The sequence below is a fragment of the Chiloscyllium plagiosum genome, chromosome 19, assembly GCF_004010195.1.
Source record: "Chiloscyllium plagiosum isolate BGI_BamShark_2017 chromosome 19, ASM401019v2, whole genome shotgun sequence".
Classification (NCBI taxonomy): Eukaryota; Metazoa; Chordata; class Chondrichthyes; order Orectolobiformes; family Hemiscylliidae; genus Chiloscyllium; species Chiloscyllium plagiosum.
The window spans coordinates 4,476,396-4,500,699 of NC_057728.1; the positions used below are offsets into that span (position 1 = coordinate 4,476,396).

Below are 24,304 nucleotides of genomic sequence, written 5' to 3' on the forward strand. Positions count from 1 at the left end.
GTTCTTCATAATCCGCTGAAAAATGGCACAGGCTGATGATACTCCAAATGCCAGTCTCATATATTGGTACAAACCATTATGGCTATTAATTGTTGCATACGTCTGGGTATCCTCATCTAACCGCAATTGCAGGTACACATGACTCATGCCCAGCTTCATGAAGGGCAGCCCACTGCCAGCTTTGCATATAAATCCTCTAAGCAAAGTATTGGATATTTATCCAGATGCAAGAAGCACTTTACCATTTGTTTAAAATCCCCACAAAGGCAAACTGACCCATCAGGCTTCAGAATTGGCATAATTGGCATGACCGGTGCTGTCCTTTCTGCGAACTGGTTTGATGATTCCTTCGCTAAAGAGCCTCCTGTTTTCTGTCTCTATTTTTGCATGTAAGGCAAATGGCACTGGGTGGGCCTTGCAGGATCATGGAATTACTTCCAGGTCAACATGCAAGGTGGCCTTGGTTCCTTTGATAGTCCCTAGACCTTCCTGAACAACTTCTAAGTATATAATTAGGATTTCACACAAGCAGCTATTTTCTAATCAAAAAATATTGAGCCAATCAAGGTGTATCTTTCTCAACTAATTTTGCTCCATCAGGCTCAGGCTGAGCCTTTTACTGTAATCAGTGGTAACTGAATGAGTTGCTTCTCATAACAGACTGGAATGTAACTTGTACCTTTAACCTTTAAAGGTCCCCAGGTATAGTGTCACAAAGCTAGTCCCTTTTATTTCTAAAAGCTCTTCCTTGGCTGAAGGAGACTCTGTCTTGATGTTTTTTCAGAGGGGCAATAAACCAGGCCGGACTCCAATCAGTCTGGTTTGGTACAGAGATGAAAAGGATTTTGAGAGGCCTTTTGTTTATATGGAAACAGGCCAAAGACATCATGTTTAGAAGTGACCTGTATAATGAAAGGGGAGTGGTCAGCTCTTTAGCTGAGCTGAGCAGTTTTAGTTCAGTCTTGAACTAAGAAGTTCAACAGGGAACTGTATGGAAACTCTCTCTTCCTGCCCTTCAACTTCAGCCTGTAAGCATGTGTTCCATTTATACTGGGTTTTAAAGGGAGTTTGCTTATTGAGACTGTTGGAACAGCGTAATTAAGACTAGCTGGATAGGTTGAGTTCTGTAAGGGTTCTTTAATCTGTTCTTTGTGTTTCATTATATAATCTTGTGAATACATTTTTTTGTCTGTTTTAAAATCTAGTAGTCAACCTAGCTATCTTCCTCCGGGTAACTTTCATTGTACACTTACTGAAACAAATTGCAAAGTTAGGTCTAGGGCTGCCTGCTTAAGAATGCTTTGAGTGGTCTGGCCTAGTCTATAACAATAGGTCCTCAGTCTAGCTGATGTCTAACGCAAACTTAAAGAGTCCAGAGTGAATTTTGTGAAAGACTGGAATTGCAATCAGCTGTTCCAGTATCAACCTCCATTAGAACTGGGTGACTATTTAATCAGACATTTATTTTGATTGCTTCTGATTTGGATATTGCTAAGTAACTTAACTGTTCCAAGCCAGATGTAGGTGGATTTCCAGGGTGCCCACTCTCCTGAATACTAGCCTATGAGTTCTCCTATTCAATTCAGATCCAGTGGGACTCTTGCATTGTCTCAAGTTTGCCTACCACAGCAACTACAATGGTTTGCTGGCCCAGATCCTGAAGAAAATGTTAACCATTTAGCGAAGGCTTGGCTTTGTTTTGGGGTATTAAAGTGAGCTGGCCTGGAGTCCCTCTGTTCAGGATATACCCTGAGTGAGGCTATGTAATGGTCTTCACTCAAGTGGTGTCCGTCAGGCTCAGTCAGCCTGGCGAGGGTGTCCACTTCCATTGATACTCTCTGTAACACATTGGCTCCACTTGCTGCATTTTCTAAGAACAAAACCAGTTGTAGTGCCTGTTTGAAGTCCAGTTGGGCTTTATATAGTAGGCACTTTTGCATGGTTGCATCATTAATCCCAGAAACTAAACGGTCTCTCAGTATCTCATTAAGGATTAAAACAAAGTCGCATGCCTCTGCCAGTTGTCTTAACCTCACCAAAAACCCTAACACAAATTTCCCCCGATTCTCGAACTGCCTAGTAAAACCAATAACATCAGAATTACAGGAGGCTTGGGCTCGTAATATTCCTCACTAAAATCTTTCAAACGTTCTTGGATTTAGTTATTTGCTGCCTCAGAAAATGTTAGACTCCTAATAACTGAAAAAGCTGTGAGTCCACAAGCTGTCAGAAGAATTATTTATTGCTTTTCATTTGCCCAGAAAAAATAAAGCATTCTTAGCACATGATTCAGAAATAGTGTTGGCAAATTGCAAGGAATGCAATTCCACAGGGATCAGCCTCGGCTACTTATGATTAATATAAATAACCTGGATGAACGGATCAAATGAATGGCTGTTAAATTTGCTGATGACACAAAAGCAGGGGGGTAGTAAGATGTCAAGAGCAGGTCGAGAACCTGCAAAGGGATATAGACAGGTTAGGTGAGTGCTCAGAAATTGGTTAATGGAATAGAATGCAGTAAAGTGAACTTGTCCATTTTGACAGGAAGAGTAGAAAAAGAAATGATTTGGAGATGCCGGTGTTGGACTGGGGTGTACAAAGTTAAAAATCACACAACACCAGGTTATAGTCCAACAGGTTTAATTGGAAGCACACTAGCTTTCGGAGTGACGCTCCTTCATCAGGTGATAGTCAGCGTGGCTCTGAAAGCTAGTGTGCTTCCAATTAAACCTGTTGGACTATAACCTGGTGTTGTGTGATTTTTAACTTAGAAAAAGAAAGTTTAAATTAAATAGAGTGATTGCAGAACTCTGAGGGATTGAGGAATCATGGGAATCATGATTCACAAAAATGAATCATCAAATGACTAAGGAAACAGTAGAGTATTGTCTTTTATTGCAAGGGTGATGACATGTTGGAATTGGTAAGCTTTACAATGTTGGTTTCTTTATTTAAGAAAGGACATTACTCTTTTAGAAGTACTTCACAGAATGTTCACTTGTCTAATTCCTTGGATGTAAGAGTTATCTTATAATGAATGAAATTGGACAGGCTGGAGCTATATCGATTGCACGTTAGAAAGATGAAAGGTAAACTTAATGAAGGTGAAAGGATGTTTCCCTCTTGTGAGAGAGACTAGACGTAGGACAGACAATTTAAAAGCAAAGTCTCACATTTAATATGGAGGTGATAATTCTTTTTCACTGAGCATCTTTGAGTCTGTGGAATTCTTATCTACAAAGAGTAATGGAGATAGGGTTATTGAATATTGTGAAGACAGCAATACAGTAGTCACAAGGATATTCTGTGTACCTCTTTCTGTCTTTGTTTGCTCTGAGTTTGTATTTGTGCTCTGATCTCCTTTACCCTACAACGTCTCTGCTTGTAGCTCTCCATTGTTTACGTCCACATCAGGATTTCTCTCTAAATTTCTTTCCTGTTGGTACTGCTGCTAGCTTGAAGGTAAGCAGGTCACATATACCAATATATCAAACTAAACAAGAAAATTAAAATTGATCCTTGACACTTGCTGCAAAATTTTAAAGGTCTTTTACAAACTCCTTAAAAACAATGGCAGCTACCACAGTTATTTTAAAGAAATCATAAATATCTTTTATTATACCGTTTGAAGGTCAAATGGCATTATGGAATAAATTCGTACTAACTTTCATTTGCAGCCAACAGTCAGAAAGGCCTCTAACGCTCGAATTCCCCTCTTAGAGTTACCAGATAGCAAAATAATTTCCAAAGGGAATCATTGCAAAAACAAACATTTCAGGCAAACAAACAGATAGATGCCAATTCTAAGAGACCTAATGGCATCTTTGGAAAAATATACCAGTATTTCAATGTGCAGGTGAACAGTCCTCCCTTATTTATCCCCTGCTGGTTACAGTACCTGTAGCACTCTGACAGCAGGTTGAGGCAGCTCAATAGTATAATTTAACTGAAATAAACCAACGATGGGGGAGGGATAATGAGGGATTTGACATCGTGTAATACGGGCCACTATCCATCTAACAACCTGCCGCACAGAGCTAATAATGTTTGAGACATTTTTATATGTGCTATGGCTAAAGATTAGCATTTTCAACATATGCAGCCTGTACAGACTATCATTCATTTCATTACCATATAGTAATGCATATAGATGTCCATCACAGTTATTTTTAATCATGGTTTCGTCTCTCAAGGTCATATTCAACTGACAAAAAAAAAATTAAGATTTAACCGAGCTGTCCTTCCTCACAAATTTTGATTGGAACAGGGATAACAACTGGAGCACTTCTCTACACTCCTGGGGAAGCAGATATCACTAAATTAGAAATGAGCCTTAATAAAGCTTCCGTAAATTAGCTGTAATATACCATTCCTGCATATTTGGGATATTGACCATTCTGCGCCCTGAACCGGCCTCTGGTATGAAGTTCTGAGCATCCCACAGCAGGAAGCTTAAATCCCCAATCTCTCAAACATCTGGAGTCAGCACTCAAATCCAATTCCGGGAAACTGCCAGCATTCCAATAGAATTAGGAATCTAACCATATGGCATAGGAACTGAACAAGGCCATTCAGTCCATTGGGTCTGCTCCATCAATCAATGAGACCGTGGCAAATGTGATAATCCTCAACTCCATTTTCCTGATAATTCCCAAACACTCTTGATTTCCTTAATGATTAAAAAATCTGTCTATTTCAGATTTTGAATATACAGAGGAACCTTCGTTTGGTTAGTGGAATTTCGGGTGATCGAATGCCGGATAACATAGTTGAGCCAAGCATCGGGACTTTGCGATCTTGCCGGATAATCCAATATTCAGATAATCAAATACCAGATAATCAAGGTTCCTTTGTACTTAATGATCCAACCTCGACAGCTCCCCTCTGCCTTGAATGGGCAACACTTTATTCTGAGATTATGCCCTCTGGTACCACGGGGGAACAATCTTTCCGTACTACCCTTCCAAGATCCCGAAGAATCTTGCATGTTTAAATTAAGTTGCCTCTCATTCTTCTAAACTGCAATGAGTACAGGCCCACCCTACTCAACCTCTTCTCATAAAACAGATCCTCCCAAGCCCAGGATCACTCAAATGAATATTCTCTAGACTGTATCCAATGCTATTTTCTCTTTCCTTCAATAAGGAGGTCAAAATAGTCCACAATATTCCAGCTTTGTTCTGACAAATGCCTTGTATAATTTTAGAAAAACTTGCATATTTTTGCTCTCCTTTCGCTTTGAAATAAAGGCCAATATTCAACTTGTTATCCGTGATACCAATTAAACTTGGATGTGAAAATTGTGCGATTTATGCATGAGAACTCCCAAATCACTTTGTAGCTTTCTGCAGCTGGTCTCCACTTAAATCATATTCAGCTCTTACATTCTTAATATCAAAGTGCATAATCTCACATTTTCCCATGTTACAATTCCTTCTATTTGCTGAGCCTGTCTCTACCCCTCTGTGGACTCTTTGTGTGATCAAGGGCTTATGCCCGAAACGTCGATTCTCCTGTTCCCTGGATGCTGCCTGACCTGCTGCGTTTTCCAGCAACACATTTCCAGCTCTGATCTCCAGCATCTGCAGACCTCACTTTCTCCTCCTGATCAGCAATCCCACCTATCTGCAAACTTGGCTTTAGTACATTTGCTTTCCTTATCCAAGTTTTGAAAATACATTGTAAATAATGATTGTCCCAGCACTGATCCTTATGGTATTCCAGTAGTTTAAGGTTGCCATCCTGAAAATGCTCCCCTTACCCAACACTCTGCCTTCAAATAGACAGTTAATCCTCTATCCATGTCAACATCCTACCTCCAACACCATAGGCTTTTATCTTATTAAGTGGCTTAGTGTGTCAAGCATTATCAAACGCTTTCTGGAAATCCAAAAGTATTGCATACATATACAATGATTCCCCTTTATCCTGCTTGTTACTTTCTCAAAGACTTCGAGGAAATTTGTCAGGCATGATTTCTCCTTCTCGAAGCCTTGCTGATTCTGCTTGATCATATTGTGTATTCCTAAATGCTCTGCTGTTGCAGGCTTTTTATAGACATTAAGGCTCTCCACAGATGTTAAGTTAAATGAACGACAATTACCTGTGTTTTTTGTCTCCTTTCCATTTTAAATAAATGTGCTACATTGGCAATTTTCCAATCCTTTGGGGCAGAATTTAAAGATTCTTGGAAGGTTATTACCAGTGCATTCACAATCTCTGTAGCTATTTCTTTTACTAATCCAAGATGCATCGCATCAGATCCTGGGGATGTATTGGCATTTGGCCCCATTAGTTTCCCTTGCACTTTTCCTCTCATAATAACTTAGTGTATTTATTTCCTCTCCTCCTTTTCCCCTTGATTATTTAGCAATTTTGTAACGCTATCAGTATCTTCTACTGTGAAGACTGATGAAAAATATTTATTCAACCCCTCCAAATGGCATTGCTGCCTCACAGCACTAGGAGTTTTATTCCGGTGACTGTCTGTGTAGAGTTTGCACATTCTCCTTGTGCCTGCATGGGTTTCCTCCAGGGTCTCCGGTTTCCTTCCACAGTCCAAAAATGTACAGGTTAGGTGAAGTGGTCATGCTAAATTGCCCATAGTGTCCAGGGATGTGTAGGTTAGCTGCATTAGTCATGGGAAATGTTGGGGAATGGATCTGGATGGGATACTCTTCGGAAGGTTGGTCTGGACTTGTTGGGCCAAATGGCCTGTTTGCACACAGTAGGAATTCTATGATTATTTCCTGGATGCCATTCTTATTTCCCCAGCTTTATTTTCTAAAGGGCCTACATTCACTTTGGCCTGTCTTTCCCCCTCTTTATATATTTAAAGAAGCTCCGCTTGATATTACTTGAACATTTACCGTCAAAGCTTTTCTTCTCCCACTTTATAATTTTGTTGGTCACCTTCAGTTTTTTTAATAACTTCCCAAACCTTGGCTTACCACTTGTACTTGTCACATTACATGATTTTTCATTTAATTTGATTCCTTCTATAGCTTCTGTGGCTAAACATGGTTGGCTTATCCCTTTCCAGAATCTTTCCTTTCACATGGGAATATATATTTGTTGTGAGCGATAGGAACATAGGAACAGGGATAGATCATTACCCTCTTGAGTCTTCCACCATTTAATGAGATCATGGATGATCTGTGGCCTAACTCTATATATCTATCTTTTGTCCACATCTCTTAAAACAATTGCTTAACAAAACAAAAATCTTACATTTAAATTTAACTGTTCCAGCATGAACTCCAGTTTGTGGAAGAGAGTTCCAAACCTTTGTGTGTAGAAGTGCTTCCTAACACCTCTCCCGAACGGTCTAGACCTAATTTTCAGACTATGCCCCCAGTTCTAGAATTGCCAACCGGTGGAAATAGTTTATCTACCATGTATTTTTCTGATAATACCTTGAAGACTTTGGCCAAATCACCATTTAACTTGCTAAATTCTAGAGAAAACAGACCTAATTTGTCTAATTTCTCCACATAACCCCTGAAGTCAAGGTATTATTCTTGTAAAGCGACACTGTACTCCCTCCAAGGTCAAGATATCCTTCCCAAGGTGTGGTGCCAGGTCTGCTCATAGTACTCCAAGTGGGGTCCATCTAGGGTTTTGTATAACTGCAACATAAATTTTGCATCCTTGTATTATTGTCTTAAATGCATGCCATTGTTCCTAAACTGTCTTTGCTGCTAAACTAATTTCCCAATCCATTCCAGCTAGCGCTGTCCTCATTCCTTTGTAGTTACCCTTATTTAAGTTTAGTACAGTTGCCTCCAACCCATGTTTCTCACTCTCAAACTGAATGCTAAATTCTACCCTGGGTATGCTCACTGTTTCCTATGGAGTCTTTTACTCTGAGATAATTTATTAAAACCGCCTCATTATATATTACCAGATCCATAATAGCCTGATTTCTGGTTGGATCCACAACATATTGTTCTGTCCCAAAAACACGCTATGAATTCTTCCTCGTGGTTACCTCTGCTAACCCATCTTTCCCAAGATCCATAAAGATTAAAGCATCCATCATTAAAGTGCTGTACTGGTTACATGCCCTCATTATCTCCTGATTTATTCTTTGTCCTCCTGTCTAACTACTGTTAGGGAGCACATAGACTACTCCTACCAGTGTCTTCTTCACCATAATATTTCTTACCTTCACCCAAATGGATTCTACATTTCTGATCCAACATCATTTATTGGCATCATATGTATTATAATCCCTCCCCCAACCAACCCCGTATTAACAAAGCAACTCCACCATTCTTTACTTCCTGCCTGTCCTTTTGAAAAGTCACACACACCTCAATGTTTAGTTCCCAGTTTTGATCACATTGCAACCATGTCTTCTTAATGGCTATAAAATCACACTCATTAATCTCTATTTGTGCCATTAATTCATTCATTTTGTTTTGTGTGTATGTGCATTCAAGTAAAGAGCCATTAGTTTTGCCTATTTACCACATTCCCCCCCCCCCACTCCAATCCTATTTGCTGTTGTTTCTCAATGTTTATATACTCAGTCCCTTCATGTTTCACTCAATATTGATATTTAAATAGCTGCCTTACAATGCTGCCATATTCTCTTGCTTTGTAACCTTACATTTCTCTTCCCCAATGCCCCAACCCCCCTCCAGAATTGGTTTAAAGCCCCTCCCTACAGCCCTCGTTATTTAATTTGCCAGCAGAGTGGTCCCAGCTCAGTTCACTAAAGACTGTCAGACCACAACAGCTCCCTTCTAGTGCAGTAGTTTTGCCAGTGCCCCATGAACTGAATCCCACACCAATTTTTGAGCCACGCATTTAACTCCTTGCCTTTATTTAGTCTATTCCAGTTGGCCTGCAACTCAGGTAGTAATCCCTAGATTAATACCTTGAAGATTCCACTTTTTAATTTAGCTCTGAACTGTTCAAATTCTTCCAGAGTTACATCCATTCCAGTTGTACTAACGTCATTGATGCCAATGTGGATAGCGATTACAGGATTCGTCCCCTCTCCCTCCAAGCTCTTCTCAAAGTGATCTCTTAACCCTAGCTCCAGGCAGGTAGCAAAGCCACAGAGAACAGTATCTAACCCCTGATTATATTCTTACTTTAAAGATTAGGAATATTCACCAATCCTACTCACTGGTCAGCTTCTTTCACTGTACTCACATCATGCTATGGTTTGTGACATCACTCAGGTGCTAGTCTTACTGCAGTTCAGCCTCTCGATTCATGTCTTTTAGTTGCTCCTATTCACTCCTCACTCCAGGAAGTTTACTACTTGCTAATTAAGTCATTTCTGTTACCCCTTTGCACTGAATTTCCACTTGAAACAAATTTTCTGCATGTCACTTATTCAGCCTTCATTTCACTTCACTTAAGTCTCCTTCAAACTCCTGCCTGACTATCAGGGCACTATTGCACAAACTAAGTTGTTAAATTCTTGGTCCCTGGCGATGTTAACAATACTGCAGGAGAACAATGAAACACCTGTTGTGGTTCTGTTCGCCGAGCTGGGAATTTGTGTTGCAGATGTTTCGTCCCCTGTCTAGGTGACATCCTCAGTGCTTGGGAGACTCCTGTGAAGCACTTCTGTGATCTTTCCTCCGGCATTTGTAGTGGTTTGAATCTGCCGCTTCCGGTTGTCAGTTCCAGCTGTCAGTTGCAGTGGTCGGTATATTGGGTCCAGGTCCAAGTCGTCCACCTAGACAGGGGACAAAACGTCTGCAACACAAATTCCCAGCTCGGCGAACAGAACCACAACAACGAGCACCAGAGCTACAAATCTTCTCACAAACAATGAAACACCTGTTGTGGCTTTGTGCTACAGGGCTCTCCTTAGTGTTGAATGCATTGAGAGTGCCCAAGCTCATTTCACCTTCGGCCAGCAGAAACAGGACCATCTCATTACATTTGGATTGATGAAAAAGGGAGGTGGAATACAAAAATCTGGAAGACACCTCAAATATTGAAGCAATTTGTGACCACAGGCAGCAAGACTTGATCAACATTCAGGTTTAGGATAAGCAGCAAGTGTTGCTCACTGCGATAACCATCTCCAACTACAGAATCTAACCACCTCTCACTGATGGCCTTACCATTCCTATCATCAACTTTTAGGGATTAGCACTGGTCAAAGGCTGAACTAGACCACCTATATAAATACTGTGGTTACAAGAGAAGATCAGAGACTAGGAATTCTGTGGTGAACTCACCTCTTGACTCCCCAATGCCAGTCCATTATCTACAAAGCACAAGTCAGGATTGTGATGCCAATACTTTACACTTACCTGGATATATTCAGCTCCAGCAACACCAAAAGATACTACAGTCTGACACCATTCCTCCCTACCATAGTGTGGAGTTGCAGCATCCTGTACTACCTACAAGAAGCACTGAATCAACTCACCAAGACCTCAACACTATCTTCCAAACACACAATCTCTACTATCTAGAGGAACAGGCCAGTAGACACATGAGACCACGTCTTCCAAGTCACATATTTGGAACAATAATTGCTGTTCTTTCTTTGTGTTGGGTCTAAACCCTAGGGTGCAACTACACTGCAGTATACCTGCACCAGATGGACTGCAGCAGTTCATTCAGATGGCTCACCACCACCATTCAAGGGCAACTACAGATGGACCAGCAGCACCCACAACCAAAGAACAAATATGAAGGAAACTGTGCTACGGGACATAAATCTCTGGTTCATCCTTATCTAGAGCACTACATTCAGCTTTGGGCACCTCACCTCAGCAAGGACCATTACTTTCACAAAAATATCTCCAGAGCTCCATGAAACGAGGATGGATTCAATGAATAAGCTTCTGTATGTCCCTAATTGTACAAGATTAAAGGATTATCTAATTAAGGAGTTTAAGATGATTAAACAACTTGAAAGGTCGAGAGAAACTATTTCCTGTAGCAGATAAGCCCAGAACAAGGAGATGTAATCTTAGTATTGGATGAATGTTATTTGGGATGGTGTCAAGATTCTTCTTTTGCACAAAGACTAGTGGAATCTTTATATCTCTTCCTCTGAAAGCTGTGAATTCAGGAGCAAATTGAGTGATTGCAAAACTGAGATTCAAACAATTGTTTAGTAGTACAAAAGTCGAGTACTGCTAAAAAAAAGGCACATTTGTTGAAGCTTTTCATGTTGCACAATTCGCGAGTAAAGAGAAAACAATATTTGTACCATATGAGAGGTTGTGCAAATTGGTTGGCAAGTGGAACCTGATTGGTACAAGCACTGCCATGGAGAATACACTGGTGAATGATGATGGTCAACAGCCAAGCGTTATTTAAATCTTAAACCAGATGGGTTGACTTTGATTGGTCAAGGTATTGCCATGAGAAACAAACCAAATGACAGTTGTCACCTTTTGTTTTAACTGAAATGGGTGCACCTTGCATGCTTTGCTACAAACAAGAGCCTGTGTAGCTTTCAGTCTACTTAAGTGTGCCACATTGCGAGTCTACCTAAATGTGCTAAATTGATCACTAGCCTAATTCTTTACACATTCAGGATTATTTAGCAAATGTGGTCTAATCACAGAATCACATCCAATATTGAACTCTGTGTTGTACATTTTGCAAATGTGGGCTGGTTGATTTTTTTCAGCAAGACTGAGATTGATAGATATTTGCCATGCTAGAGGACTAAGGATATGGAATCAAAGCAGAAAAATGGAGTCAGGAATATGGATATCTGAATGGTGGACAAGGACACAAATGATCTCCCACTGCTCCTGCTTTCCAATTAGATTTGCATGTGAGCCCAGACAAAAGTGAAAAGATTTAATTCTCTTAACCAAGCTTGACTATTACATGAATGGTTACCAATGGCTCCAAAGCCACAGCTTGAAATGGTACATGACCAGATGAAGAGAAGCGGAAATTTGCCTTACTGGAGATTACCTGATCTGAAGGCTGCTGATCCCTCTGTGCTATAATATCTTTAATCACTCTGACAAAGAAGGCATTCACCTTGCTCGTGGATGTACGAGGCAGCAAAAACCGGATAGGCATCACAATGGAGGGAAATATTACTGAAACAGAAGAAATGTCATCATAAATCATATGTCAGGGATTGCTTTCTCCACTCCTCCACACCCCCACTTCACCACCCCTCCACCACAACTCCCCACGTCTATAGTACCATTGATACTGGCAGCCCTTGAACCCAAAGCAAGCCCTTTAGAAGCAAATGCCAAGAAATAAAGATGGGATAGAAATTCTAGTAACTTTGTATATACCTATGTATAAATGATGAGAACAAAACGTTGTCATTAAATATCATTAGAAACTGTGAGCAGTTGTGGGCTGCAATGAGCAGCTTTAATGAAAAGCTTTAATGGAACATCAGAACAAATTTTGCAATAGATTTTTAAGTCCACACTTTCAGTTCAGTTGCGGTTGGTGAACTTATGCTGACTTGCTCCCTGCACTCTCAGCACACTCCTGGATGGGAGGAAGAATAAGTGGTTAAAGATAGAGGGCTGGGTGAGAGAGGGGGAAGGGTGCACCTACATTGATGTGGTGGTCAAGAAGTCACAACATTGCCTCTACTTCCTCAGGAGGCTAAGGAAATTCGGTATGTCCATAAAGGCTCTTACCAGTTTTCATACATGCACCATACAAAGCACTCTATCTGGATGCACCATGGCTTGGTATAGCAACTGCTTTGCCGTGGACCATAAGAAACAACAGAGAGTTGTGAATACAGCCCAGTCCATCGCACAAGCCAACCTTTCATCCGCTGACTCCATCTAAACCTCCTGCTGCCTGGGAAAGCCAGCCAACATAATCAAAGACCCCTCCACTGTGATTATAATCTCTTCTAACCTCTTTCATCGGGTGGAAGATATAAAAGCTTAAACTCACGTAACAACAGTTTCAAGAATGGCTTCTTCCCCGCTGTTATTAAGACTTCTGAATGGACCTCTCAAATTTAAAATCTAAAGTCGACCTTGCTCTTTGTGCACCTTCTCTGCAGCCGTAACACCTGTCTTCGTCTCTCTGTTCTATTACTTTGCAGAGTATGGTCTGCCTGTACTGTATGCAAAACAAAGCTTTTCACTGTACCTGGGTAAATGTGACAATAATAAAACAAAATCAAATCAAATCAGAGTAGGAACCACCAACCAGCCATGGGACTGCCTTTGTCAGGTTATGTTTCAGAGCACAGTAATAATGCATTTGCATAAAAAGGAAAATTCCGGTGAGGACAGCAAACTACAACATAGGCTTGCTGGTACATGTGGCTTTTGAGGGATTATTTTAGTAACTCATAAATGCAAAACCTAAGTTTCAGAAGCTTTGCAAATACTTAAAAGAAGCATGATTTGGAGATGCCGGTGTTGGACTGGGGTGTACAAAGTTAAAAATCACACAACACCAGGTTATAGTCCAACAGGTTTAATTGGAAGCACATTCGCTTTCAGAGCGCTGCTCCTTCATCAGGCGATAGTCGGAGCGGTGCTCTGAAAGCGAGTGTGTGATTTTTAACTAAAAGAAACATGTTGAATTTATCTTAGAAGCAATTCATAGGGCTGCTGGACCACAGTCACACTGGCCAGACTAGGTAAGATTGGCAAGTTTTATTTCCATATTGGTGAACTAGCTAGATTTTTATGATAACCCACCTAATTTGTTGTCTTAGTTTATAGATATCATTGTTCTATTTCCAGGTTTTTCAACTCAATTCAGTTCTCAAACTGCCATAGTGAGACAAAAATACACATTCTCCAGATCATTAGTCCAGACCAGTATTATTAGTCCAGACCAGTATTATTAGTCCAGACCAGTATTATTAGTCCAGTGCTATGGCTGAAGAAATGAAACATGGCAGAGGAACAATAGAAGTGCTGAACACTTACTGCTGAGGAAAATAAGTGGTTTGAAGAAATTTATATTAAAGATCATCTTTGCATGCTTGACAAATGGATCATCAGGGTTCTTCTGGGAGTCGACCTGTGTACCAAATGCGACACTGGCAACAACATCCATGGAAAAGCAGCCATAGTACCTGTACAGAAATGGAATAAATGTTAGTAATAGGCCACACATTGCTCCCCTTTTGCATGAAGTATTGGAAATGGATAAGACCCACAAAACCAAGTAACTGCTGCAGGACCATCTCATCCTCAAAATGGCTGTTCTTATCCAGCATCAACCATATAACAAGCTGGTTTAAATCCAGCAGTGAGTAATTTGAGAGGATTAATTATTGATCTCACAGTTCTCCAGAGAAGAGTGAACACAATCTATTGAACTTCACATTCAGTTTGAGGGTGAACAACCTGGGTCTGAAAGTAGTGTTGTAAAGTTCAATAAACGCAGATGCAAAATTATGAAGACAGAGTTAGCTAACGTGAAAACAGATTAAAAGGCAAGCAGTCGATAAGCAGCAGCAAACATTTAAGGCTATTTTATATCTCTGAATTAACTCTCCAGTCAAGAAGACAATGTCACGACTATGTTCAGGCTTATTCTAAAAAACAATACTACTGTATTAAATTTTGGAATAAAATTTAAACTAAACAGTATCCAACATGACAATCATGTAACGGGTTCTGACATATCAATTAAATGCTAATCTACATTTGTTTGTTCAGAGCCATTTGCTCACAGGGTCTCTTTTAAAGAGTCACATTCTGCTGTGTCTATCAGAGCGCTCCTTCCTCAAAGTTCCAACTACTCCACACTGTTGTTTTTATACCCAGTGATGTGCAGCTCTGTGACATCACAGCAAGATTGTTCCAGGTTTCTATTACCTTTACAAAACAAAAGAGACAAAGGGATGGAGAGGACATGGAAATATGAGGGAACACTGTCAAAGATCTTTTAAACAATGATCAAAATGTTACCAATTCCACAGCCGAGTTCCCCTAGGTTATATGTTGGGGTTTCCACAGGCTTCCAAATCCTTCTGAAACAATGAAAATAAGCAAAAAGGGATGAAATGTAAATTCTCCCTTGTCTTTTTTTATAATGGTGACCCCATAATGTCAGAGAACATGTGTGCAGGTGCATGATGTGTGCAGGTTCATGATTCAACATACTTCCAACCGGGAGAGGTAGCATGGGTTAGAATGGTAGGTTAAGTTTGAAATTCCAGGTTATGGTCTTATTTTATCCATTCTAGACTCAATTTACAGGTAAGAGGGGATAATCCAATTCACAAAATGCCTTAAGTATAAAAAAACAACATCTTGTTCTGCCTTTCTTACTGATTTTGTAACCAGCCCTGCTATCCCCAAGTCCCTTAAAAGCAATTGTCCTAGTGTCAATCCTGGGAAACCCCAATGTATATCCCTCTCTAACCTGAAAAACAACCGTTCACTGTTATTCTGTTTCTGTGACCAGGCAATTTTGTATCCATGCCAACGCTATCCCTTTTATTCCATGAGCTTTAATCTTACTGGCTGGTATGTTATGCAGCTCTTTATCAAACACCTTTCAGAAGTCCACGGACACCACTCAACCGCACAACTCTCAGCAAACTTTTCTGTCACCTCATCAAATCTTCAGCAAGTTAGTTAAATATGATTTATGTTTTAACAGATCCAGCTCAGTTTTCTTTAACTGAGCCACATTTGTTCAAATAACGTAATTTTGGTCCAGTTCACCACTTCTAATGCTTCCCCCACAACTGACGTTAGGCTGAAAGATCTGTTATTCCGAGACTTATAATTACATCCTTTACTAACAAGGCTGTAATATCTATAGTTCTCCAGTCCTCTGCTACTCCTGGATCTAAGCAGGATTGAAAGATTGTAGCTACTGTCTCCACAGTTTCAACCCTTCCCTCAGCATCCTCCAAACATATCTTTTCTGATCTTAGTGACTTAACAACTATAAGTACAGTCAGCCTTCCTAATAGCTCATTATCAATTTTTAACTTATCTACAATGTCAAGTACCTTTGCTTTCGCTCAGACTCTGTCTTTGGTGAAGACAAATGTAAAATGCTCATTTAGTGCCTCAGTCACTATGCACAAATCTTCTTTTGGATCTGTAAAGACCACACCTTTTCATTTTTGACTGTTTGGAAAAAAAGCAAGTGAAGCTAATTGATGCATATGTGATAACATTACTTTTTTTGGTACAGTAGGCAAAATATTACAATTTTTTGGCTAAGTGCAGGTCACATCGAAATTGGTGGAGTGATTTCGTAACAAGGCTGAGTGAGTTTTCTCACTGTATCTTAACAAACTTTGCTTTAATTCCCACTTGGGTCCTTGAGATCCTATTTCCATCCCATCTTACCATGCACAATTCATGGAGGAACTCTCTGCTTAGCAGGGGTCCTCCATAAGACCAGAATCCCTTGGGGCTGTGCATCTACAGTAGTTCTATCAGCAGGAAGTTATCCTGGTAAGGAGAGTTGGCACAGAAAGGGAAGCTGACACCACACATCTCTGAGAGAGACCTAGAGGCCCTTATGAATAGGGATGTTGAGAAGTGAGTAGTCTGTTTCCCAGAGCACTGGCAGAGGACTCTATGTACATCCATGCCATCCTGATTGGAAACTACCACTTGGTCAGTGCCATCTCCAGGACGAACAGGTCTGTGCAACAACTCAGCAAGAAGCTTTTATGACCATTTCCAGTCTGTCAGAGTAAGTCCAATAACCTACACTCTACTACCTCAGACTTAACTGGCCACCTCCCACCCAATGCTTATACTCTGACACACTCTCTGTAACATGAAACATCTTCCCTCACGTTTGACATGTGTTTTAAGAAGAGGTTATTCTGTATGGTGCTCATTTTAGCAATGTTATTTCTGTACTGTTCAATGAAAGAAGGCCAATGCCATACTGTGCTCTTTAGAAAAGGCTACTACTTATTCAGTGCTGTTCTCATTTCAGAAGGCACTTGTTGATTTCCTCCGGTGTTCATTTAGGGAGTGTCAGTGTTATTCTATATTTTCACTTAGGGCTCTGTGAATTTTGCAGAGTTCACTTGGGGAGGTGGTTCTGTGAATTCTCTACTATTTATTTAGGGAGGAACATGATAAACTGAACTGTGTTCATATAAAGAGGGGTAACATTACAGACCAGCAATGCTAATTCTGTATCATATTCATTTAGGGAGGGGTGATGTTAATTCTATACTGCATTCATTTAGGGAGGGGAAATATTAATTCTACACAGTTTCTGTTTAGGGAGGGGAAATATAAATTCTACCGTGTATTAAGTTGCGGGGGGCAATGTTAATTTATAGTGTGTTTAAGCAAGGGGACATTAATTCGATACCATGTTCATTTAGGGAAGAGCTATGTTAATTCTACGACTGTGTTCTTTTAAGGATTCAAAAATTGAAGATCACTACAAAAAATAAGCAAACAGTGCTACAATGAATGATGAAAATAGGTGACTATATGAAATCCTGGGAATCTCTCAGAGGAAATAATTTAAAAAATGAAGTGAGAGAGAGAGAGAGAAAGAGAGAGAGCCATTCACCTAAATGTGAAGCGACCATTACAACCCATCTGTCTATCTAACAGTAGCTTTCCTCATTTGTTCACTCTTCAAATACTTATCCAGTTGTCTCTGAATTTTACTGACCCTTTCACCTTCCTATTTTCCCCAAATGTATGTTCTTTCTGGCTAGTGCACAAATTGTAGTTTATCTTAATTCCGTTTAAATCTTTCCTTTGCTGCTTATGATGATTTAAGCAAAGAATTTTAATGCAATTTACCTTTTCAGAGACAAAGGCATACACAACTTTTTTGCCCTTTCCTCCCTCCTCACAGAATTACAGTCATCTGACATTGTCAGCAAACATTTTGGGAAATTCTGAACATAAAGCTGATTAGCTCACCATTTACCCCCCAGACGTGATTGACGATACTCTCCACCGTATCTGCTCCACTTCCCGCTCCTCCGCCCTTGAGCCCCGCTCCTCCAATCGCCACCAGAACAGAACCCCACTGGTCCTCATCTACCACCCCACCAACCTCCAGATACATCGTATCATCCGTCGTCATTTCCGCCACCTCCAAATGAACCCCACCACCAGGGATATATTTCCCTCCCGTCCCCGATCAGCGTTCCGAAAAGACCACTCCCTCCGTGACTCCCTCGTCAGGTCCACACTCCCCACAAACCCAACCTCCACTCCCGGCACCTTCCCCTGCAACCGCAAGAAATGCAAAACTTGCGCCCACACCTCCCCCCTTACTTCCCTCCAAGGCCCCAAGGGATCCTTCCATATCCGCCACAAATTCACCTGCACCTCCACACACATCATTTACTGCATCCGCTGCACCCGACGTGGACTCCTCTATATTGGGGAGACAGGCCGCCTAATTGCGGAACATTTCAGAGAAAACCTCTGGGACACCCAGACCAACCAACCCAACCACCCCGTGACACAACACTTCAACTCCCCCTCCCACTCCACCAAGGACATGCAGGTCCCTGGACCCCTCCATCGCCAAGACCATAGCAACACAACGGTTGGAGGAAGAGCGCCTCATCTTCCGCCTAGGAACCCTCCAACCACAAGGGATGAACACAGATTTCTCCAGTTTCCTTCCTTCCACCTATCGCATTTCCAACGCCCCTCACCTATCGCATTTCCAACGCCCCTCACCTATCGCATTTCCAACGCCCCTCACCTATCGCATTTCCAACGCCCCTCACCTATCGCATTTCCAACGCCCCTCACCTATCGCATTTCCAACGCCCCTCACCTATCGCATTTCCAACGCCCCTCACCTATCGCATTTCCAACGCCCCTCACCTATCGCATTTCCAACGCCCCTCACCTATCGCATTTCCAACGCCCCTCACCTATCGCATTTCCAACGCCCCTCACCTATCGCATTTCCAACGCCCCTCACCTATCGCATTTCCAACGCCCCTCACCTATCGCATTTCCAACGCCCCTCACCTATCGCATTTCCAACGCCCCTCACCTATCGCATTTCCAACGCCCCTCCCCCAAGTCCCTCCTCCCTACCTTTTATCTTAGCCTGCTTGGCACACTTTCCTCATTCCTGAAGAAAGGCTCATGCCCGAAACGTCGATTCTCCTGCTCCTTGGATGCTGCCTGACCTGCTGCGCTTTTCCAGCAACACATTTTCAGCTCTGATCTCCAGCATCTGCAGTCCTCACTTTCTTCTAGCTCACCATTTACACAAGTTTACTCCATTTTCTTTAATCAGTTTTGAGATGCAGATATTGCTGACACAGATGGCCTTTATTGTCCATTGCTAACGGCCCTCTTGAAAGTAATGATGACGTACTTTCTTGAACCCCCTCTGTCCATTTCGTTTGGGAACATGTAAAACTCTGTTAGAGACTTCCATGATTTTTATCAAGTGACTGTGAAGGAACAGCAACATACTTCAAAACCATACTTTCAATCACCTGTGGTCATCAGACTGATAGAGGGGGTTTGGCCTCGAGGAGGAAATTTGCCATAGAATTATTATTTATTTGACATATTATGTAAATTTCCTCCTGTATCTCAAAGGTAATTGTTCAAATCTGCAGATGTGTCCATCCCCATCATTTACCTTCTATCCTTTAGATATTTTTCTTTCGCAATTCGTGTCAGACAACGTTAACTTTTTCTTGGGAAAAAGTGAGAATTGCAGATGCTGGAAAAGCGCAGCAGGTCAGGCAGCATCCAAGGAGCAGGAGAATCGACGTTTCGGGTATAAGCCCTTCTTCATTCCTGAAGAAGGGCTAATGCCCGAAACGTCGATTCTCCTGCTCCTTGGATGCTGCCTGACCTGCTGCGCTTTTTCAGCAACACATTTTTCAGCTCTAACGTTTTCTTGCCCATGATAGACAAACTTGCACGCATTCAGTAAGCCACTGCCTACGTTTGTCATCCAAATTTCATTGTTGCTGGATGCCAACTGCTTACCGATAGATATCAAAACCCTCGCCGGAGTCTGCATGAGCCTTCAGATTTTCCATCAGTGTGTCTGTCGCCTGGTTAATTAATGGGCACATCTGAAAGAAAAACAGCTTGACAATTATGGGAGAATATTTATTGCAGTATAAACTGTGTCCATTGCTGTCATTGGAATTGTTAAGTGCAATTTCGAATCCTCCATTGTCAGGGAAATAATTCAACACCCCTCCAGAAACTTACTTTAAACTGATACTTCAGTGCAATACCAAAGGTGTGCTGCACTGTCAGATATGCTGTCTCTCAAATAAGGTATTCAATTAGGCGAAAGTGAGGAATGCAGATGCTGGAGATTAGAGTCAAGAGAGTGGTGTTGGAAAAGCACAGCAGGTCAGGCAGCATCCAAAGAGCAGGAAAATCGACATTTCGGGCAAAAGTCCTTCATAAGACATTCAACTGCCTTCTCTTTCAAGTGAACTTTAAAGATCCCATAGCAGTACTTGAACCAAACATACGGCTGACTCTTGGTGAATTAGCTATGAACATCACAAAAAAGAAAGACTATCTAACCATTAAACCATTGCCGTGTGCGCCAACTTGCTGCATGCGATTTTTGGCTGTCACATTTCCCACATTACAACAGCAATTACACTTTAAAAGATCTTTATTTGGGATATTCTGAGGGCATGAAAAGTATATACGGATGCATTCTCTGAATTTTAAATGTTAAAACTTTAGAGAAAGAATGCATTTAGCTCTGAGTTAAACTACAAGGCAGAAGATTCACTTCCTCAGCTTCAACTAAAACTCCATTACTCACCTTGATGATATAATACCAACTCTTCTCATATCAGAAAGTATGCAGTGAAACACTGACTTCAACTGGTGATTGGGTGCAGGAATCACAATCACAGTGATTGTAGCACTGCTATGTGAACCTTTTGTGCTGCTTGCTAGTTTAAATGATGGTGTTGTGTGACTCAGAACTGAGCACAAGGTTGGCTGGCTGTATTACACGTCAGGGACACAGAAGGAAGGTGTATTCTGCCTGCTGGAAAATGACAGGTGAAGAGTTTATTAGCAAAGAGAAGAACAGAAAACTGGGGCAATGACCTCCAATGCAGCACTGACAGCCTTGTTGGAGGATTTGCTACCAGAGAGATCCTCCATCTACAAGGGCTCTGGAGGCGTTCTACACAGGTGATATGGAGTACAGAGGCGGTGAATGGTAATTGTCACAGATCTACGTCTGGTGCTGTAAAATATTCAGTTATTTTTCCTGAGTAATAAAGATCAGTAAATGTATCTTTATAAAACATGTTCTTAAAAATGAAAGTATCATTTCACCCCATTCGCCTCCTCTTGTTATGAAGCACGACCTGAATTCATCATTGATAGCCTCACCTTATCTTCACACTGGTACATGGCTCCCACTTATCTCTCACACCTGACACACACTGCGAGTTCAACTGTGGCAGACATATCAGTCAATCACCTTCTACCACACTTCCTCTCTCTCGCAAGAAAAGCTGGCCATAGTCAGATGCAGTAGCACCTAACCATTAGGGGTCAGGCTTAGCTACATTTCCTCCCTCACTCATACAGAGTAGATGACATTGACCATCATTGCTGTTTGCTCAAACAAGACCGTGATAAGTGGAAAAGCTGAAACTACTGAAAGTGAAAGTTTGTTCTGACCTAATACTTCTCCCATTTGATTTTTCCCTCATCCTACAAGCTCCTTTGTCTTACATTTTGCAAATTCTGTAAGCATGCACTACTGCATGATGATGATTCTCATGACAGCAAGATTATCACTGTATACATGTTGTAAGAGAATCATGGAATCCCTACAGTGCAGCAAGAGGCTATTCAGCAAGAGTTTGCACCGACCATCTTAATAGCATCCCACCCTAACCTCATAACCACACATTTCTCATGGCTAACCTACCCAATCAGTTCATCCCTTGACACTATGGACAATTTAGCACAGCAAACCTATCTAACCTGCACATCCTGGGACTGTGGGAGGAAACCCACACAGATACATGGAGAACATGTAAACTCCACACAGATAGTCGCCCGAGGGTGGAGTCGAACCTGGGTCCCTGGCACTGCGAGGCAGCAGTGCTAACCACTGGGCCACCATGCAGCCCTAATACGATAGTGCTTATCGTCAAACAATCACCTTTTGCTTTGACCTGATAGCTCATCTAATGAAGGAATAGATAAATGGGAGAGAATGAAATCAACGTGACCAGAATCAGGTCAATAGGAGTTCACTGGCATCATACGCTGACTGTGAGATCACAATAAATACATATTCAATGATGGGAAACATTTTGCAGTTGTTGAACATGCTGGAAGACTGTACACAAACTGTGGACACTAAATTCGTACAAAAATGGCTCCAATAGCATCCTAAGAACAGGTACTAAGCCCAGTTTTGCAGCACTTGAATATACTCAGTACACATTTTCAAAAACAATCAGCCACAGTGAAAAAATGAAAATACATGTCCAAGACTGACGACATGTTACTTCAAAGGACATCTGAAGGTTTTTTCACGCACTTGATGCTTCTGTTCTTCTCAGCACTGGTTTAGATATGATCACTGATAAACTAAGGTAGAACAATCTACGATGATCTTTGTGAATTATGAAGGAGCTATTTGACTGACAAATCATAAATGTGTTCAAACACAATTGAAAACAGAAATTACTGTGGGGTAAGGGGAGTAAATGCTGGGTGGAGATAGAGCCCAGTCAGATAGAGAAAAAACAGAAAAAAGAATGGGTAATGGTCAGCCTGGAAAACTAAAGACCTGCTAATGGGGAGCATTAGCAGCTGTCAATAGGTTGTTTGTGGTAGCAGCCCATGTAATAACAATGTCTGATATGTGGGGGCTGGGGTAAGGACATGGGAGAAGCTCAAACCCAGAAGTTGTTGAACTCGATATTGAGTCCAGAAGGCTGCAGGGCTCCCAAGTGGAAAATGAGGTGTTGTCATTCCAGCATGTGCTGAGTTTCGCTGAAGCACTGTAACAAGCCTGAGAAAGAGATGTCGGTTACAGAACATGATAGTGTGTTGAAGTGGCAGGCAACTGGAAGCTCAGGGTCATTTTTGTGGATAGAACATAGAACATTACAGCGCAGTACAGGCTCTTTGGCCCTCGATGTTGCGCCGGCCTGTGAAACCAATCTGAAGCCTATTTAACCTACACTATTCCATTTTCGCCCATATGTTTATCCAAAGACTATATAAATACCCTTAAAGTTGGCGAGTCTATTACTGTTGCAGGCAGGGCATTCCACGCCCTGACTACTCTCTGAGTAAAGGCTCTTTGGCCCTCGATGTTGCGCCGACCTGTGAAACCAATCTGAAGCCTATTTAACCTACACTATTCCATTTTCGCCCACATGTTTATCCAAAGACTATATAAATACCCTTAAAGTTGGCGAGTCTATTACTGTTGCAGGCAGGGCATTCCACGCCCTGACTACTCTCTGAGTAAAGGAACTACCTCTAACATATGTCCTATATCTATCCACCCCTCAATTTAAAGCTATGTCCCCTCGTGATAGCCATTGCCATTCAAGGCTCTCACTGTCAAACCTATCTAACTCTCAATTAAGTTATCTCTCAACATTCTTCTCTCTTATGAAAACACCTTCAAATCCCTCAGCCTTTCCTCATAAGACCTTCTCTCCATACCAGGCAACATCCTAGTAAATCGTCTCTAAACTCTTTCCAAAGCTTCCACATCCTCCCTATAATGTGGTGACTAGAACTGCATGCAATACTCCAAATGCAGCCGCACCAGAGTTTTCTATAGCTGCAACGTGACTGCGTGGCTCCAAAACTCAATACCTCTATCAATAAAAGCTAACACACCGTATACCCTCTTAACAACCCAATCAACCGGAGAGGCAACTTTCAGGAATCTATGTACGTGGACAGCGAGATCTCTCTGCTCATCTACACTGCCAGGAATCTTACCACTAGCCCAGTACTCTTTATTCCTGTTGCTCTTTCCAAAGAGAATCATCTCATCATTTTCCACATTAAACTCCATTTGCCACCTCTCAGCTCAGCTCTGCAGTTTATCTATGTCTTTCTGTAATCTACAACATCCTTCTGCACTATCCACAACTCCACCGACCTTAGTGTCATCCGCAAATTTACTAACCTATCCTTCTACGCCCTCTTCCAGGTCACTTATAAAAATGACAAACAGCAGTTTGTATATTTATAAAAACTACAAACAGCAGTAGTTCCAAAACAGATCCTTGTGGTACAGCACTAGTAACTGAACTCCAGGCTGAACATTTTCTATTAACCACCACTTTCTTTCAGCTAGCCAATTTCTGATCCAAACTGCTAAATCACCCTCAATCCCATGCCTCTGTATTTTGTGCAATAGC

At 41.4% G+C, this 24,304-nt stretch overlaps 1 protein-coding gene across 2 annotated transcripts in view; it reads right to left on the minus strand.

Annotated features, from left to right (window-relative positions):
- The window catches only part of tbxas1 (thromboxane A synthase 1 (platelet)), a 157,983-nt gene that overhangs the window by 69,161 nt on the left and 64,518 nt on the right, over positions 1–24,304 (minus strand). For both annotated transcript variants that reach the window (XM_043708955.1, XM_043708954.1), the window contains 3 exons: positions 19,893–19,981; positions 13,884–14,032; positions 11,923–12,053 (listed from right to left, as the gene is read on the minus strand). In XM_043708955.1, coding sequence (XP_043564890.1) covers positions 11,923–12,053; positions 13,884–14,032; positions 19,893–19,981 — 369 coding nt within the window. The remainder of the gene's footprint in view (positions 1–11,922; positions 12,054–13,883; positions 14,033–19,892; positions 19,982–24,304) is intronic.